The sequence below is a fragment of the Calliopsis andreniformis genome, chromosome 6 (genome assembly GCF_051401765.1).
Source record: "Calliopsis andreniformis isolate RMS-2024a chromosome 6, iyCalAndr_principal, whole genome shotgun sequence".
In the NCBI taxonomy this organism is placed as follows: Eukaryota; Metazoa; Arthropoda; class Insecta; order Hymenoptera; family Andrenidae; genus Calliopsis; species Calliopsis andreniformis.
The window spans coordinates 5,933,138-5,953,462 of record NC_135067.1 but is presented as its reverse complement, the minus strand read 5'-3'; the positions used below and the strand labels follow the sequence as shown (position 1 = coordinate 5,953,462).

The 20,325-nt window shown below is 30.9% G+C and overlaps 2 protein-coding genes across 3 annotated transcripts; one reads left to right on the top strand and one right to left on the bottom strand.

Moving 5' to 3' along the window:
- Positions 1-1,424: 1,424 nt before the first annotated feature.
- Positions 1,425-3,557, top strand: Not11 (CCR4-NOT transcription complex subunit 11). The gene has a single exon (XM_076380093.1). The coding sequence runs from the start codon at positions 1,659-1,661 to the stop codon at positions 3,021-3,023; it is 1,365 nt and encodes a 454-aa protein (XP_076236208.1). The 5' UTR covers positions 1,425-1,658; the 3' UTR covers positions 3,024-3,557.
- Positions 3,558-7,141: 3,584 nt separating this feature from the next.
- On the bottom strand, positions 7,142-17,342 carry LOC143180400 (carboxypeptidase D). Of its 2 annotated transcripts, XM_076380099.1 has the most exons (9): positions 17,123-17,247; positions 13,865-14,109; positions 13,419-13,552; positions 12,309-12,445; positions 11,801-11,988; positions 10,507-10,802; positions 9,584-9,760; positions 9,252-9,344; positions 7,142-8,007 (listed from the first exon to the last, which is right to left on the bottom strand). In XM_076380099.1, exons 2-9 carry the CDS (start codon positions 14,106-14,108, stop codon positions 7,822-7,824), a joined length of 1,455 nt encoding a protein of 484 aa, XP_076236214.1. In that variant the 5' UTR covers position 14,109; positions 17,123-17,247; the 3' UTR covers positions 7,142-7,821. The 2 variants fall into 2 exon arrangements, with proteins under 2 accessions (XP_076236214.1, XP_076236215.1); XM_076380100.1 differs by lacking the exon at positions 13,865-14,109 and having other exon boundaries at positions 17,123-17,342.
- Between the last annotated feature and the right edge of the window lie 2,983 nt (positions 17,343-20,325).

The window sequence follows — 20,325 nt, the reverse complement described above, 5'->3', positions numbered from 1 at the left end:
AAAGTATATATTCGGTAATTTGGAATTTTTAGTCAGATGGTTTTAACTCTGAAAAATAAAATACAAGTGTGAGTACTATTAATAAGAGAAGCTGTTGTAAGGATACGTTTGGGATACTGGGTTTTCTTATTTTTGTCATCGCTGTTATTTGATAGTGGTCTGATTTTATTTCTTCTTAGGGAATGAAAATTTTTACTATTTCTTGTTTTTTAGCAGTAAAGATAATTAACAAGTAATGAAACATCCTTATTTTACAAATAATAAAAAAATTCTTGGTTAATTTCATTCACAATCTGTGCTTCTAAAGACTTTGTACTCTGTAATTTGTACTCTGGATTGCATGGTAAAGTTTAAAGAAAAAGAAAACATTTAAAAGAGATATTTAACAATCCTTGTCGCATATTAGACCATTTTTTTGAAAAATTGATGTTTCATAATAATGTTTAACATTTCTCATTGTTCTTGGTGCTATGAAAATAGGAGAAATTAGATTTATATTATGTGTGTTGAAATTTATAGTAAATTTTGTAATAATTGAGTTGTCATTGCGAAATTTGTGTGTTATCAATGGATAGTGTGTCAGCGAACTTCGTTATCTCGAGCGTATCATAACGCACCGTTTTCTAGGTGATTCTTCCTAATTTGTATGCATTAGATCTCGGTCTAGTTTCTAAACAGCGGAAATTCTAAGGCGTAAAATTATAATTAACAATCTATAAAGCTTATTGTGAAGATCTTCGTCGTAAATAGAATTTTCTCGACTAGAATCGCGTATAGGCAAAAGGGCAATCGTAAAATTAATACAGATACAAATCAAATTCAATTACAGTATTAATGAATTATAAAAATGGAGGAAATTAAGAAATATAGTAATTAGGCTTCTCTATAAAATGATTAATTTTAAATATCAAATTTTAAACAGTATTTTAACGTATCATAAATGATTAATATTTGAATTTGTGCCATAAATATCCATGTTTCTATTCAAGATTATATTTTATTATTTTTATAACGCAGAGTAAGTTTTACTACATTTTAATTTTGATTGATATATACTGCATACATATAAACATGATTAAATTGATTTTACATAAATAATTTGTATACATAATGTATACATAAATAATTAATTGATCATTTATGATAACATTAAGCATTAAATTTAAACATAATTCTATTAATTTGAATAACTATTGAAAAGTTGACGTAAAACTGACGCCAGTAAATATTTTGAAAATTAGCGCCATTTAACTCAAGCAGACTATTCAGCATTCTCATACGACATGTTAGATGTCGCTGACATAGTCTTCCATTATAATGGAATCAGTTTCCTTTCTCCTTTACAATATTCTATATGACCCACGTCTACCAATCGATTTCAGATTCACAGTAGAAATGATCTATGAATGATTGGATTTTAAGATTGCCATCATAGTTGATTTTATTCGAATTCTAGTCATAACCTGTAAAATAGGTATTCAAAAATGTAATTAAAGTATATGTACTTATGTGTATTAAACATTGTGAATTAATATGTCAATTAGCAATTTCAAATACAGATCGTTGTACTTGAATCACGATATTTATGAATATAGTAATCGTGACGAAGAAACATAATCAAGGTGCTGTAACATAGTTTAATTTGTTACTCGGACATCATGACGCTTAGCCCGAAAGGTTTACTAAAATTATTGGATATCCTCGAAGAGGAGAATCTCGATACCAGCCTGGAGAGTCTCTGTAATCAAATGCATCAAGCATTTCCGAAAGAAGACCGGTTCAAAGTAGGAATGACGTTGGTTCTTCTTTTACAACATATAGATCTATTACCAAAAAATGTTCAACGCATAATAGCAGTATCTCTATTATTCGACCTTTATAGAGGAGAACCACTGGCCTCTACGCCTTTTGCACCTGTTTTCATACAGGTCTTGAAATCTCAAGAAGACACAAATAATGGTGTACCAAAGACCAACTTTTCAGGACACATACCAGTTTTGTCGCAATGCGAAAGAAATCTCTTGATTAACTTATTAGGATACAATCAGAAAGAGATTTTAAAGAAGACCCCAAGACAAATTGTAGACGAGCTATATTTTGCATCAGTACCACCTATCGATTTGAGTAGCTTACAAGCACAATTAACAGAACGTCATTCAGAGCTGCCAGCCGTTGCTAAATGTGGCAATCCAGTCATTATACCTGATGTGGATCATTTTAAAGTAACAGAAATTGACAAGAATGCAACAAAAAGTATGACAGAGGTTCTGATGGCTAATGATCCTCCATTGTGTACTCAAAGTTACCGTCCTGAGTTTCTAAGATTAGCACCACCACTTTATCGTTCATACGATGAGCTACAATGGTTTAATGTAACAGAACCTATACAATTTACCCTTGAATATGACACTAATATGTGTGTTTCAAATTGTGCTGGTGCAGAAGCTCGTAGACTAATGGGTAAAGCGTTTAAAAGTGTATTAACACTGCAACAACAGCAACATCTTGTTAACGAATTGGATAGAGATCCAAAGCTGGTGTATCATATTGGTCTCACTCCAGGGAAGCTACCAGATTTAGTAGAGAATAATCCTTTGATTGCTATTGAAGTGCTGTTAAAACTTATGCAGTCAAGTCAAATAACAGAATATTTCAGTGTTCTGGTAAATATGGAGATGTCCCTTCATTCGATGGAAGTAGTCAACAGGTTAACTACAACTGTCGACTTACCAACAGAATTTGTGCATTTGTATATTAGTAATTGTATTTCTACATGTGAAACTATAAAGGATCGTTATATGCAAAATCGCTTGGTACGCTTGGTCTGCGTTTTTCTACAATCATTAATTAGAAATAAAATTATAAATGTGAAAGAACTTTTTATTGAGGTTCAAGCTTTTTGTATTGAATTTAGTCGTATTAGAGAAGCTGCAGCCCTATTTCGTCTTCTGAAACAATTGGAATCCGGTGATATTGGTGGACTTAATACACCAACCACAAATAATAAATTAGACATGTGTTAACCATTACACAATTTTCTTCGAGCACTTGATAATGACTACTAAACTAGTAATATTTTTAGCCATTTTTTTGGATTAATTAAATTACAATGAATAGAGATGAAATGTTATGTCTAACAAAGCTTTTTTTTTGAAAGTGAACATTGTAAATGTAATAAAGTTTTATATATAGTTTTGATGCATGTGATTGATTATTGGTTATAACAGATTTATTTTTTACTAATTGTTAGACAGTTATATTTTCAGTCAAGGAAGTCGAAAAAAACATGTTTTGATAGGAATATATACGAAGTATATTTACATGTCATGATTTTCCATTGTCACAGTATGTGAAATATATGTATACCATTACTGCAGTTGTATTATAATGTTAAGGTCATCAAAAGTAATGTAAATTATTTCCTAGTAATAATGATAATGAATTGTAAAAATTGTTCACATCCAGAAATAAAAAAATTCTATTATTATTTTCATTCATATTAAATATGACTTGTTATTAGTATTCTGGAATAATTTATAATATTTTGTACATTTATTTATCTAAAAAGGGACACTACATGTACAATTATACATACAAGGAAAATAAATAATACTTTTTATACTCATAAAATATGAAAGTTGAAATTTCTCCATAGTTATTAATTAATGAATCCGAAATGTTTTATATGATGAAGTGTATTATTTTTATATGATGAAGTTTTATATGATAATTTTTTTCTAATATTTCATTAAAATCGTGTGAAAAGATTTGGTAATATAGATATTTTATATTTCAGGAAGTTTTCGAAAAAATGTACTAATAGTGAAATCTAATATTTTGAAAGAAAAGAATTAATGTTTTAGCGATACATAATCGTATTATTTCTTTCAATTTTTAAAAATAATTTTTTTTGAACGAATAATTTAAAAATTTTTAATTTGTATAAGAAATAACTTTGAGATTAAATGATAATAGGATTTTTGAAATTTAAATTTAATGTTACATTATTTCTGTTTCACAACTTTGTATAAATCGAAACATATACAATACAATAAATTGTTATACATTGCACCATTTCATTGCTGTTGCTAGTGTCTGCCAGGGTAGTTTCCTATTGATAAAATCTATGATTGTAAACATTTACTATAAACTTAATAATTTCTAATATTATTACACTAAAGCTTGGTCTTTTTTCACGTGAAATATATTTTCTAATTCTGTGCATATAAGTATATCATAAATACATTTCTGTTAAATTATTAGTTTAATAAATTACATTTAACATAAATACTAATACTACTAAGGTGCAGGTGTCTTTTATCTTTTCTTTCAAATACATATTTTTCCTATTGTTTAGAAAAATATTCTATGTAGATTGCTTATAAAAAATTTCAATTACTACGTTTTATTAGTGTTCTCTAAACTTGTAAGTTCATAATACAATTCTTTTCGTCTGCGTACTTTTAAAATATCGCGTTTCATAAAATGTTTCTTTTATCGTGACCGCTCTAAATATTTTCGTTGTTTATTACCATGAAAATATATCAGAAAAGAAGCATGACACGTCTAAGAATCTACATTATATTAATACTGTGTCGTAGTGATGAGAAAGTATATAAATTCAATGACCTATTATAGCATGACCTTCGGATGACCTTTATCGTACGTATGCCATAATTCGTCCGTAAAATTTCCGGATCGTTGCATAGAACAAAGATCCTACATTTAATGGTCTATATAACACGGACTTGATGTTCCTCGATTTTTGTCCCTTAAAATGTTACTAATAATCGTGAACACGTAATGACTTCTATTATAACAACGTCATGCAATATGGACACATCGTTCAACTCATACATCGTTTACGAGTGTTATGTTAACATTTCAGAAATAATTTCATGACGAAGATGTATGCTTATTTATCGCTTCGTAAGATTTTCATGTATCTTAATAAATATGTTAATAATGAACACATTTGGCAGTCATTGATTGCACGTTATCAGCTGTATTGCACATGTTCACTTAAATCTGTAACTGTAAGACAAAACGACCTACGTCACATTTTCAAAAAATTCGAGTTAAGGTTTCAAGTGAAATCTAAAATATAGAATTTATATTTTTAGAAAGAAGAAAGGCTATTAAAAGAGTTGTTTACTTAAACATAAAGATTCAAGGAGACACGAGTCTTATAGACAGTATTGAACTTGAAAATTTTATTTAAGCGCCAATATTTCGGAAAAGAAACATGTGATGTAGATCATTATGTCTTGCAATCACAGAAATATGTATGTTGTATATAATATCATTTGAAAGTCATGTTACAATAGATTTCATGAACTGCACTGTAATTCCAGGACTGCCTTAGTAAAAATATACTGTTTGCTTTAAAATAAATATTTTTTTATCCAATATTTGTATGTAAGGAATAATACGCTTATAGTTCTAGAGATTTTTCTTGCTATTACAAGCGATGGTATTATTTAGGCTGCACATGATAGAGATACTCTGTTAACTTTTGTAAATGTAAATCTGTTAAATAGTAAATCGATATTTTTACTATAGTCACTATTTCTTTAAAGTAAACCTTTTTTCTTTCTCCCTTGCTTTTGTTTTTTTATTTTTTACTGAAATTAAGTCTGCGTTTCTACTACCATTTAAATGACAAATATATGTTTACATACGTGTAACTAAACATTTGTAATTTAATGTATACGTTGTAACTTTTGCAACTATATCTTTTTGTTGTTTTGTTTATGATTTTTATAGAAAAACTATGCATTTTCGTAACAGATCATATTTTAAAATCTGTAATATACAATATGTATTAAAAAATACGCTCATATAGTGAAAATAAACGTTTCCAATATTCTAACATTAGTTTGTTTTAGATATTGGTATCTGAAATTACCATTAGGACACTATACTTGAGGTAACTCAATTAACAATGTATTATATAATTTTTCTTGGTGTAATTTATGCTCTTAAACTTATAAAGAATAACTTCAAACTACTGAAATTTTAAATCTACGTAAAAATGGAATTTAGAAATGACTAGACACGAGTCTTATATTAATAGAAGTCGGCAAATTTTTCGTGTCAAAAACTGTATTTTAAAATTATAATTTATTTTGTTTTTATATGATAAATTCTAATTGGTCAATCGATGGTAAAATATACAACCTCAAATAAATTACTATTAATTGCAAAAATACTACTTTTTTCATTTAAGGAGACATGGTTTAGGCAATTTTATGAAATCTTACTGATACTGACATACATTGCAATTATGTATTAGTTGATTATATTGAACACATATTGATCTTATGTGCGTAATTATCTCGTGATCTAGTATCAATTGCATTCTATGTATCCTAGATAAATATTATTTCTGCAAGCAAATAGATGTAGTAGGCAATTTTTCTCGACATAAAATTTCTTTAACTATCGTATAATTGTAATCCTATTTGCGTTCATTAATAAATAGATTCAGTTTCTCAATTAACATTTGTAATAATTATTTAGTAGCTACACTACGATATTATACGATATAATAAATATAATATATGATGTGTATGCTATATAAAAATCTCATTTTATAGATTTTTCTAAAAAAATATACTATGTATTTAATGTAAAAATAAAAATACATTAAGTCCTTTATTTTTCTCTAACTTACACATACAATTCAAAATTGTATGCAAGGCCAACAAATAAGAAATACATGTGAAATAAATTAGTGGTTCAATTATTCACGAGATCACTTTAGTCGTCTTAAAAATTGAAAGAAATTTCGGCCACGTTCAGAACCTTTTCTTACGATGATATACTTGCGTTCACAAACTAAGGTAAATTTGTTCTTCAAGGAATTATTTTTATACTGATATTTTTGTTATTATAAAATGTTCGATTTAGAGAAAATTCATAAGTTTTCTCTATTTTGCGAATTGAATATAATACAATTTTATAAAATAAGTACATATAAATTGTACTGATTATGTAGTATGGTCTTAATTTTCATATTCATTGATTTAGAAGTACTTTAACTTGTGCCCCAATATATTTTTCAATAAAAGATTAAAATTTCCTTTATGAAGAGACTAGAGAGAAATAGGTGACACGTATAATTTGCATTGGAAAAACATTAAAAATCGAACTTTGAAGATAAATTCTGAAATGTATTCACTAACTAAATTACTAAAAAATAAAGAAAAATAGATCAAAAGCAATTTTCTAAAAGTAATTTTAAAATCCATAAATTTCGATATTTACTTTAGAAATTACTACTGCAAAATAAAAGAACTATTGCAAAAATAAAAGAAGAAAACAAAGATATCTTCATGTATACTGTACTAGAATGTCTAGAAGTGCACTTGAACTTGACAGTATTTCATTCTTACTAGCTCCTCTCGAAATTCTGAGAAATGTTCATCATCGCTATATTATTTCATCCTATCAGGTGGATCATTTTAAACATTTAGTTTCGTATTAATTTTTTCATACAATCGATTAACAGTCGTAACCGTAACATCATCAACAATAAAATATTCACGTATTTTAACCGTTTATGTCGCATATTTAAATATAAATATACTATATGTTTTATATTTAAAATTAAATATATCTTTCATATTTAAATATTTCAATAACATTATAATATCTCAATATTTTTAACAATATAACAAATTTATATCTTATTGTTCTTACGTTCAGTACAGTTGCCTGGCGCTAAAAATTTTGGTCTGATTAGAAACGAGTCAATGGGGCGTTTGTATGGAACAACAACAATGCAATCGAATCAACTGTTTGTTAGCTTAAGACTAATCACCCAAACCAATTACTAACGAACGAGTTGAACCCATTACTGAGGGACGAGAAAATTCCGCTGTTTGAGTCGGAAGCTGTGTTGGTTCCAGGATGTGGTCGAAAATGTATCACATGATCTCGGTGAACGTGGTCCCTGTTTTCGTTGTAGAAATTAGATCCGTTTTCATCCTCACCTGGATGCCTCTATTAGAGACACAAACGAGGATAAACTCTCACAACTAATCAAGTTTACGTTACATCATAAATGTTAATTAATTAGTAATGTTAGGGACACGAACACCATCAGTATCTTAAACCTCGTTCATATTAGTCAAGTTACTTGATTCAAGCCACTTGAGTTCAAGCAGTTGTCAAGTTTGTGTTCACATAAGTCGAGTTACTTGGATTCAAGTGGTTTGAATTCAAATGTAACTTGAATTCAAGCTGTAATGCAAAAATAATAAAAATGGCGTCGGAAGAGGTAATGCATGCTGGTTATTTGGTTATATGTTCACATGTTTATCCGTGTACTTAAAGTTTTCCTTGTATGGTACATTATACATCATGGTATAGATTATAGATCAATTCATGTGTATTTCAAGGCAAGGAGAAGTTGAAAGGACGTCAACTTCACTTAAAGCTTGAAAGAATATTTCAAGTCAGGTGATATAACACGTTCACATTGGTCAAACTGCCCCAAATCACTCGTATTTAAACCACTTGAATTCAATTAACTTGAGTAATGTGAACGTGCTTAGAATAGAAACTTAAAGGGATGTTTCAAGTCAAGTAAAATAACAGGTTCACATTGGTCAAGTTGCTTCAAATTACTTACATTCAAGCTGTTTAGATTCCAGTAACTTGACTAATCTGAACAAAGCTTTAATGACTGAAGTTCATTATGCTTTGTTCTTGTCTTTTCTAAATATTTAAACTACCTAATTATGTGGATTACTTTCGAGCATTTAGTTCTTCGCGATTTTCATCAATAGCTTTTGGTTAAAGGTCTGAGTTATTTAGGTCACTGTTCGAAATTTCATTTGGCGAGCAAAGCAGTGTATTGTTATAGTGATTATTATTTGAGCAGAAAATCTGAAACTGTATTAAAGAGATTTAACTGAAATCTGAAAATAGGGTAGGTTTATTGGAAGTAGTAGGTTGGATTTAAAGGTACAGAAATAGTTCAGAACTGCGAAAATTTCTGTGAAACGACAGGATATTTAAAGACGTTCAAGGATAACAAGATTTAGTGATTTCAGAAGTATTAGTTTTCGGGTGGTAGCAGCAATTTAAGAAGTATTTGTTTTCTGGTTAGTTAAATGGATCTTTGTTAAATAAAGTTGCATTTTATACCAGTACTTACTGGATTTTGTTGTTAAATTTTGTTATATCGTGCAAAAAAAGGATATTTCGATTTTAAAAGAAGGAAATAAATTTTATGTACTTACACTAGCTCTGTATAACGTTACGTTGACGAACGTTGGATGTTGTTCCATTACTCTAAATTCTATATCTCTGGGGAGGTATCCATTTGCATATACCTACAACATAGAATGATATTCTACATATTAGAAAAGGAAAATAATTCTAAAGAAGCGAATCACTGAACATAATTTGTAATTAAATAAAGAATACGTTTCTTTAGAAAAAACAAAGATTGGTGACTTTATACAGTATACTATATACATACATATATTTTTCTTTTTCTGCTTTAAATAATTTTTTTTACACATACGGAACTGTTAAATATTGTGTTTTAGTTTAGAAATTATAATATTACCTCTAATTTGTAAGCTCCTGGTAATAAAATTCTCCAAAACTCGCCGTGTTTCGTGGTAAGAAAACTAACATCTCGCGATTTCACTTTAATGGACGCTCTCTCGATAGGATTTCCGTTTTCGTCAATGACAAATCCACGTATTCCTCTGTGAGCTTCACCTAAGAATTTAATAAGAGCCTAAAAATGCCAAAAAAAAACATATGAGAAAATATATTCAAGTTAAAGACTTACAAGTAAGTGGTTAATAATTCTACAAATAGATTTAAAAACGATTCAAAAATAAGTTTAAATAAAATGAGTCAAAAATTTATTATTTATTAATTGTCGTGTCAAAGTCTTAATTATTTAATTACTTTTAATCATTTTTAAATTATATACCTAATTGAACGGTTCATAGGAAAAAGAGAGAATGTCAATTTTAAAGAATTTTTAATTCGAAATTTTTTAGTTCGATATAAATTAGAAAACATGAAATTGTGACATTAATATTGAAAAATCAATTTCATTTTCGAAGAAATACTAAAATTTGCTATTTTATATTTTTCCCATAAACCTTTCAATGATAAATGATTTGTTTGAACAACTGTAATACAAAACGTCTTAAAGATATCCAGTAAAGCCCTAAAAATATCCAAAAGACGTCTTTGAAACGTCCGAAATTACAAATCAGTATGTTTGTAGGACCTTTTAAAAAACATTCATAAGACGCCTTAAGGACATCTAAATTATTAATAAAATGTTCAGACAAAAAATAGACGTCTTTAAAATATCCAAAATCTTAAGTTTTTAAAACGTACGCTATTTGATATTTTAAAGACGTCTAGACATGTCGTAATACGTTCAGGCATAAAATGGATATAAAATATACATGTTCAAGACATCGTGTGCTATTTGGGAATAATCGTTTCAATTTCACAACTCACCGAACGGTTCTCGTCCCAGTAAAATTTCAAATCAGAAGCTGGCGGATATTTACAGCAAGAAAGCTCTAGTGTGATTTCCATGCATCCATTCCATACATAGTTGAAGTCTTGCATTCCTCCAGTTAGGGGGTACCATTGGGCGCCATTGGTGATGCCATTCTTAAATCCTGGCTGGGATGGAGAACACGGCAGTCCTCGATACATGGAGCCATGGTTCCGTGAATACACTAACGATAAATGTTGGAACACGTCGTCATCCGGTGAAATACTTGGCGCCGAAGTGTAACTCTGAAACACTACATTTTTTTTGTATAAATCTAGAGCTCAATGGAAATAATATATACATTATGCAATTACGTATAATTTTAATTTCTAATTCAACGAAAATGGAAAATAGTGTGAATCCAATTTCCAAAATGAAGATCTACTTTTTTTTCGTTTGAAATTTGAATGTGAAAGTAGTGAAATAATACGATAGAACGTGTGCAGTCAATAAACCAATTGAAACTTGGTTTACATAAAGACTGAGGTTTAATTGATGATCGCGTAAAGGTCTCCAATAGTTCATTTGGTTGGGAAATACATTATATACCTGCACATAATGGCGCTGACCGACATATTCCTGACAGCATGAAAAGTCACACAGTACAATGAGATTGCTTCTAATGATACTAATTATTGCGTAATATAATTTACTTGTTAACAATGGATCAAATGAAAAATTGCAAAACAAGAGGAAAAAGTTTCTTCACTAGTTTCGTATCTGTTAATAAATAATTAATTATTTGATTCTCTGTACAAGTAACGTGTTAGGTCAAATAAAACTGAACAATTTTATTTCAGCAAATTTCTAAGCTTCAGATATTTCTACAAAAAGCTAATACAAATACGAGAAAATTAATTAAACAGTGCTTAATAAATTGTATACTTTTATAATTACAGTTATTTAATGTTTTATTAATCAGAAAATAAAAGAAGAAAAGCTCTTTAATAGTTTTATATCTGTGACTAAATAATTAATTATTTAATTCTGTAAATAAATATTGTTTTCGGACAAATGAAGCTAAAGAAAATTGTTTGAAATTTTTAAATGAAGAGACTGTTTTCCAATTTTATTTCTTCAAATTTCTAGTTACAGATATTTCTATGAAATGCTAAGTATGAGAAGATTAAACTGTATACTGTACCTAATGAACTGCATACTTCTATAATTATAGCTACTGTTTTATTAGTAAGAAAAGAAATTATAAAGTAAGTATAAGAGCAATTATAATTTGTATAAAAACAAACTTACGCGAGTTCGGCGTATTATCGAATGGATAACTAGCGACTAAGGCACCTCCGTGTAAGCTTCCTGATAAAACGAATTGAATTTTGGATACCCATTCTTTCACGGCTTCCGTTTCCGGTTGGCTTTTCCTATTGTACTGCTTGAAATAATCAGGGAAGTTACGGTTCAAATCAAAACCACGCGCGTTGTATCTGTGAAAAAATAATACAAACATAATTTTTAATTTAAAGATTTCCCAAATGTTCAATTCTGTTACAAGATTATACAGCTGCTTGGTGATATGAAGTGTCTAATACCACTGATTTATTTAAACAACGAAGTACATATTTCTTTTTTTTTTTTTAAATTAATTTAAATACGCGTATAAAATAAACTGTACTGTTATTCGAACATTTTTTCGTTGAATCATTATTCTTTTATAATATAAAACTGAATTTTTTATCTTTTTCAATTGGGAATATTTAAAGAAATATGTGTCTGAAATAATACGAAACCCTATGGCCTGTCTCACCTTCCTTGTCCGCCTTCGCAATATCCTTCCTTTGAAACCTCGAAACCATCCGGATTCATGGAAGGGAGAATATGAATCCTAGTGTTGTCCAGGAGCCACGTGACATATGGATCTGATCCATAACTCGTCACAAAATACTATAAATGAGAAACATAACTTGGCGTTTCAAAATAATATCAAATAGTAATATCTATTAAATATGTATAGTGAACTAAAATTTTAATAAGTATGTATATAAGAATCATGTAACCATTTATCAAAAATAATTTTAAAACAATTTAAATAGTTTCTATACAGAGTATTCCATAATAGATGTTAGAAATTTTAAGGTGTGATTCTACGTGTGTTTGACCTGATTAGGGCACGTCAGCAGTAGAATAAGTCCCAAGTCAAACATAATTAGGGTGTGAACACACTATTATCACGTCATATATTACAGTTTACAAATTTGTTACAAAGTTACAAATTTGTTTTATATTATAGCAAAATGGATCTAAAACAAGCGAAGAACCTCAGCTCATACTATAAATTTGCTATAGTATATAACTTGAGTTCACGTGACGAGACAGTAATGTGTTCGCACCCTTAATAACTCTGAAACAAAGCCTGACACGCATTTTCGTCATTCTTGATTTTTGTTTTGTTTTAATATGTAGAATCCTCCCTTAAAATTTGCGACACCTGTCGTGGAACATGCTCCATAGTACAATCTAACAATTTCATTACATCTGAATATAAAATAACTTGATACAGGTAGAGCAAGACCAAACATGATGAAATACAATAAGAATGATTCATAATTTGAAACAGGCTAAAACTGTCTTATGCAAGTAAGATAGTACAATCTTATTTAAAAATGCCAGAGAGAAATTTTTTCTGTTCTGCACATAGATCATTTTAATTGCTGGCATAAATTCGCGTATTTAATCAGAGCGACGAAGAAAGAAATCGCTCATAAATTTCTTATTAGTCATTGTAAGATGCTTTATGTAGAAATATGTGCATTTAACTTATGTGTAACAGTATGAACACGCACAGCTAAGTACTTGCGTATATCGCACACTTTATTCAGGGTTAATGACAGCGCGCAGAGTATATCACAGGACTCACGTGAATCAGATGTAGCATTAACTCACGACCCACAGCTTCGTTCCCATGTATATTGGCCACGTATTTCACATCGGGTTTTCCAATCATATGTTCGTAAGGCGAGGAGGAAACAACCATCACCCACAAGTCACGACCTGAAAAGTGGGTTTCCCCAGTTATGTACTTCTTTCCACATAAATTATCTTAAATAACGTAATTCCCCGAAATAATCTCCCAACATATACAAACGTTCATGTGTTGTATATTAAATTAATTTAAGCTGGTCTTTTAAGACATAAACTGACGCTTTAAAATACAAATTAAGGGAAAACAAATTTAAACAATAAATTAAAAATTGAAAAACAGTAAAAAGAAAGTACTTCTTAAATTAGAAGAAAATAAAATGACTGTCTTAATGCAAAAGAATAAAATTGTACAAACAATACGAATAAGTTTCAGTGGCGTACCTTTCACGGATTTTCCTATTGAGTATAAGGCAGTTAAGTTTTGAAAGCGAAGAGATGTTGTCCGTAGAAAACGGCTCATTTGGTCGTAATTGTGATATGTGTAGTCGATATTGTACGGTTCTTCATATACGTGAAATCGGGCATTGTAGTGACTGGAGAGATCTTTGTTAATGTGTTGCGAGGCAGCTGCAGTTCCATGAAACGCTCCGAAAACGGAGACGAAGAGGAAAATCAGTCGATGCATTCTGTGAATCGAGCAACAAAGCACCGATAATAAAAAGTTCATAGTATAATTATTTACTAACTTTGTGGTTAATCTCTTTTATGGAAATTAATTATGTATTTACAATACAGGTGGTAACACATTTTCTTTTCCTTTAATTAATCACTAAATTATCAAAGTTGATAGAATATATTATAAATACATTCTTTTACTACAAATTAGTTTTTTTTTATTTCTCTGAATGTATTTTGTATATATTAGTTATTTATGTAAATATAGAATACTGTAAAACTATAGATATTGTATAGATATTGAAATTGTTTAATTGTTTTTTATAGTTATGCGAGCTTTTTAAAATTTTAAATATAGAGAATCTTAATAAAGTTATTAAAAAATCTTATTTTCGAAAGTAAAGGATGTAGACACATTTTTTCTTTGTATATTGTTTCAAATTTCAAATTTCTCAATGTAAAGACTTTGAAAAATGGATCTCGAAGTTAATAGGTGAAAAAGCTATACAGTTTCACTTAGAAAAGTGATTTCTAGCGCAGCTGTACGTAAAAGTTAGATCGACTTTTGATATGCGCGCATGTAAATCACGGGGAACGTGTTGGAACGATAGAAATTTACGTGCACAACAGCGGTGTGCACAGTGAGTCACTTGACACTGAATTTTAAAACGCCTTCGATGTTTATTGTGATGCAAAACAAACTGGAGAGAGGAAGCATTTAATTTGATCGGCCATGTAATATGGTAATTCTTCTTTTAGCGAAAACAGGAAGAACATACTAAAATAAATTTAATTTCTTTATAAGCAATAAAAACTTGTGCAGAAATTTGGAAATGTAATTTATTTGTAACCTTTTTACTTTAGTTTCTAACTTATTTTATACTTTAATTAAATAATTGTTTAATACTTTGTTTATATAACTATCTTTACTATCTGCCTTTAATGTAGTATGCTAAAAGATAACATGAAACTCATTCAAAAGGCTGTAATAGTTTTCAAATTTCAAGTGGCTAGACTTTAAACAAATAGTTTTAAATTATTAATATTTTTATTGTCGACTTTTTGGTATTACAAAAAATAAAAAGTGAAAAAATATTTTAAATTCTACTTTCTGAGAATTTAGAATTGTAACTTTATGTAAGTATTTATCGTTTTTCTAATGTATACATAATTTTACTTTTTATTGTACCCTTATTGCTTTTACAGCTACTAATTGTAAGAATAATTTAAGGTCAATCTGTTTGTATCGATCCAACGTAAAAAGAGTAAAATAGTTATTAAATGATTGCGACAGAAACCTAAAAATACCAGATTTTGCTAAAACAAAATTGGGTTACAATCACTGGACGGCGACGGAATTAGTCGTCGATCAATTGACGCCTACTTTTGCGGAATATTTACAAAGATTGGTAGTATTTAAAGCTGGCAGCCTATAAATATTACTTAAACTGTACAAATAGAAACGACATCAAAATTGTATCCTCTTCTTAAATTCTTCGAGTATAACTGTAGGTCAAACTAAGAAAGTACATTTAAAATCTACAACTTTTGCATAGTGAAGCTTAAACATCGCCTATCTAATTATTGCACTGTTATTTGATCTTTAAACCATTTTGTATTAACATGAAATACTTGGAATATGTTTCGAAATTATTGCAATAGAAAATGTTCATTTTTAACATTAGTCGACTTTAATATATTTGTATGGGAGCTAAAAATTAACAAGTGTTGACATATATATTCTACAGATTTGCAGTAGAAAAATTTATGACGAAAGGAATTTGTAGTTTTAGATATACCTAGAAATATTTGTAGAACTGGTCTTATTAATTATAATTATAATTATAATACTATGAGAATAAACACATAGTTTGATTTTATACATTATATTAGGTATTTAAACTACATTAAATTGGAACAAATTAATGAAGAATTCATGCAGAGTTAAAATGGCACATTTGATAGCGCTATCCTTGCGCTTCAACTTGACCATGCACTTTCTCTTATATTTTTAAGTCTCCTTTACTACGTGTAGAGAATATATTTCACTTTTTGTCAGAAATGCTCTGTTTCTCTTCAAAACAAGTAAATGCAATCCAATACATTCTTCAACACATATCTTACACTAAATGGAACGATCGTTACGTGGTAATCAAACAAAGAGAACAATAATTGATCACCAGTCTGCGTCCTCATTTTTCACTACTTCAAAATTTTAGCCATTCCGAAACAAGCACTAATTGCATGACATTCATATTAATATTTCACAAATACACTAATATAATAATACACTACGTCACTTTCTAAAAGGTCAAAACTAAAAATTACTTATTTACATGCAACTTATGTTCATTTAAATTATTTTTATGAAAATGTTCATTTTCCAAGGTAAGAAAAATTACACTAAGGATGAGTTCAGAATATTAGAAATCAAAACTAACACTTAGTTACATGCAATTTAGAAATTATATTACAAAGTTCTTATTTTTTTAGATGAAAAAATCTGACGGAAAACAAAATAAAAAGTCGGAACTAACACAACATACATGCAACTTATATACATTTGACAACACGAGAAATTCTCATTTCTTGAGACAAAAGAAAATCAAAAGTAGCACCCATTCAAATTCAACTTCTTACAAACGTCACAACACCAGCAATTGTCACTTTTCGAGACAAAAGGGATTCCATTTGAACTAAAACAAAAACTCGAAACTAGCACAATTTCTATACAAACACCACTCTCCAGATCCAAAAATCCTTTGTTCGAGACAAAAGGAATCTCAAAAAAAATGAAAAACACCACTTACGATCTACCATAAATCTTGCACCAGCGTTCCACGAATACGATATTACGGCAATTCTGTCTTCCCCCGAGGAACAAAAAAAGAGCTGTGGCTCAAAAACAGAATCCAGGACAACTGAAAAGCCCTCAATCTCTAAAACCATTCGCACCTATGCATTCGCAGCGGCAGTACCCTGAACTGGAGAAGCTCTCCGATTTTTCGCGACAAGCGGGATTACCTGATTCGCCGCACACAGACGCAGATGGAATCGCGGTGAAGCAGTGGGCCGAGAGCAGGCAGAATGTAGGTGACGGGCACTGAACAATTTCCCGAGCAGCGAGCGGAGCACGTGGCGAGACGGAACTGCTCCGGGTAGGACTCCGCTGGTCTTCCTTCTCCGGTCTCCTCTCAGTGACACGGCACAGCGGCAACAGTCGCAAGGCCGAGGCCGTCGCTCGCGGTTGAACACATTCGGTTGCCCCCCGTCGATCCCCCGTAAACACGGTTCACGAAACAGCCAGCGAAGGACAAGGGAGATCAGGGAGAAACTATAGCGCGACGAGCCTCGGCCGAGGAGGAACTCTGAGGGACGCTGAGGGAACTCTGAGGGTACTTTGAGGGTACTTTGAGGGAGCTCTGAGGGAACTTTGAGGGAACTATCTCACCTCTGAAGGAACTCTGAGGAAACTCTGAGGAAACTCTGAGGGAGCTCTGAGGGAGCTGCGAGGGAACTGTCTCACCTGCGGGAGTGAACACCGCGAGGTGCGTGATACGCTGAGGAACTTACAAAGAGGCGCGCGAGCGAAGTGTGCCGCGGCGCTCGCACTACCACCACCTACTCTCGGCACTACTAATGAAAGCCACTTCCTTCGTCACTAGCATCTGACGTTCTAGAACGACCACCACCACACGCTCGTCGTTTGGTAAATACGTGGTTAACACCGTCGTGCCCCTACCACCACCACCATCGGCAAAACAATGAGTAACACACGAACGGTGTCATTCTCTCTTCCCCCCGAAACCCCCCCTGCCGCCCTTCTTTTCTTTTCTTTTCTTTCCCCCCCGCGACCCCCACTCATCCCAATTCTGGTCGCTACCTCATCAACTACTCTTCCGCGACTCCCACTGCCGTGCACCTCTCCGCGCGAGCCAAAAATTTCAGGTGGCAGCCGATTTCAGGATATCTCGGGACTTTCCGCTCTTCCGAGGAGGAGATTTTGTTCCGTTAAAAGCGGGCAAGTCGGGGAGTTACGGAGAGGGGATGGGAGATGAGAGTGCTTTTGCGATCAAAAGGTGGACGTCATATGGATGGTTTCTTTCGATATGAGCTCGTTGCTGTATTCGCTGGAGTTTCAAGTTGTTGGGTGTGTGAATTAGTTTGGTAGTCTGTTTGGGGTCATTCGTCAGTGGGAAATTGAGAATTGGTTTAGTGTTCGAAGTAATGTTCATTCTTTTCTGATTTCACTTCATTTACTATCATTAAGGTATAGTTAAAGGTTGATAAATAAAAACTTGTGTCAACTTATCTGACTAAATAAGTGAATAGTGGGAGAGAATTTTATTTTAAGATAGAAAACCTAGTTTCCTTTGAGAGTGGAATTTATTTGTATAAGTACCTAATATTTAAAATGAAATACTTTTATTTATGTGGACTTAGATCTTAGACACTAAGAGCAACAATGAACTATGTTCATTAATCGAAAAAGTCAGAAAATAGGCAATCTAAAATATAGAGTTTCTTTATAATAAATTAATGCTACTAACTCAATTTCGGAAAAAATGTGGATTAGCCCACTTTTGCACGCAATGCCTCTTATGTCTTACTTGTATTTTTAATGAGATAAAAGTGGGCTATCATGAGCATATGAATTGACCTCAGATACGGGTTCCACGTCTTAAACTCGTCAATAAGCAGTGAGCTTGTATCGTGAAAACACTAGATTTTAGATCTACTAGCCGTTGTTACGAGCGATCAAAACCTATTGAACTGATTCAATGAACATTCGATTGAATTTTATATCGACCTTATATCGGGAAGGAAACCTTTGAAGTATTTGTAAGATAAAGAAACAGACATGTTACTGCCTGTGTAATTAAACCTTAATGGCAGATGGATAGTCCATTTGTTTATTCGCAACATAATGTAAATATACAGGATGACAATAAGAATATGTGAATCTAAATTCAATAAAGATATTGGAAAATTATGTCAAAGATGTATAGATGAAAATGGTTAACATTGTTAATTGTTGAAAATATATAATAATACTGACTTTTCCTTTGGTAAATCAAATTCGAAAAATTACTGTACTTTGGAGTTTGGAGTATGCTCAGCTGAAAGAGACTAACGTGTATAGAGAGAAAAAAATTTTCAGTTAGTGCACGTGAAGAAGTCATTTGCACAGGTTAATTCAAATAACAGAATTCTTCATACTTGTTTTTTTTAATTGAAATATGTACACAGTTTCTATACGGCTATATTCATTATAACATTATCCTACATTAATAAAATGTTGGTGCCTTTTGATCAAGATAAAAGAACACTCCATTACATGCAATCAGTAATATGCATCATCCCACTAGATCTTTTATGATTAAAGATTTTAACATAGACCTCACATCAACTCACTAGAACTTTTCCGCAGAGATGTTCCAGAAAACGTATCTTTATCTACATCTCCTCCGAAAACGGTCCTTTGATAAAAGTTTCGGAATTTAGCTCAATGAGTTTATCTTTTATTTTAGTAATTACTTTTATTAACTTTCTCTGAATATAGGAGAATAAGATTTTAATGGGATTTATATCTTGTGCTATTTCCAAGATGCAATGGCAACTTTAAATGGTTTTCGACCCATTTAAAAATTACTTTCCGCTTTGAAGGAGAAGCCTTGTTTTTTAGACTCACGTTAGATTGGTCTCCGTTCTAACGTCCCATTTACAGTGTACAATTTTCCAGTTCCGTCTGCGGATATACCTACAACTCCAAACTATGGCACAGATTGGGTGTTCAGCACCGTATGATCGTTTAAACTACTGTTCTCCGATATTCCTGTAAAATCTTTAGACTCTAATCTCTGAAAATTAGGAGACATCTAAAAGATTACATTCAGTTAATTAATATATGTATACACACACACACCTAGTTTGTATATATACATACACATAAAATCGCGGTTCTTAAAGTAAGAAATAAATTTCCCTATTCTTAAATATTCATATTTTTTAGTATTTCTAGAATTATTGATTTTATCTAATATTGAAAGTTTCAACTTTTTGTTAATTTAAAAATTTTCAAAGTTTTTTCTTTGTTTCATTGTGTGGATTATAATGTCTTCAACAGAATTGCCTGTTTTTACATGAATAGTTTCGTGTGCAGTTAGAAAGGAACATATCTAACTATAATCGAATAATTTCTGTATCCCTAAATCCACAAATTAATC

Excerpts from the sequence above, each read along its gene's own strand:
- Not11 (XM_076380093.1), top strand. The coding sequence starts at position 1,659 with ATGACGCTTAGCCCGAAAGGTTTACTAAAATTATTGGATATCCTCGAA.
- LOC143180400 (XM_076380099.1), bottom strand. The coding sequence starts at position 14,108 with ATGCATCGACTGATTTTCCTCTTCGTCTCCGTTTTCGGAGCGTTTCAT. Across the intron at positions 11,989-12,308 it reads TGCGAAGGCGGACAAGGAAG|ATACAACGCGCGTGGTTTTG; the intron begins GTGAGACAGGCC and ends ATTTTTTCACAG. Across the intron at positions 10,803-11,800 it reads CGATAATACGCCGAACTCGC|TGTTTCAGAGTTACACTTCG; the intron begins GTAAGTTTGTTT and ends AAAAAAATGTAG.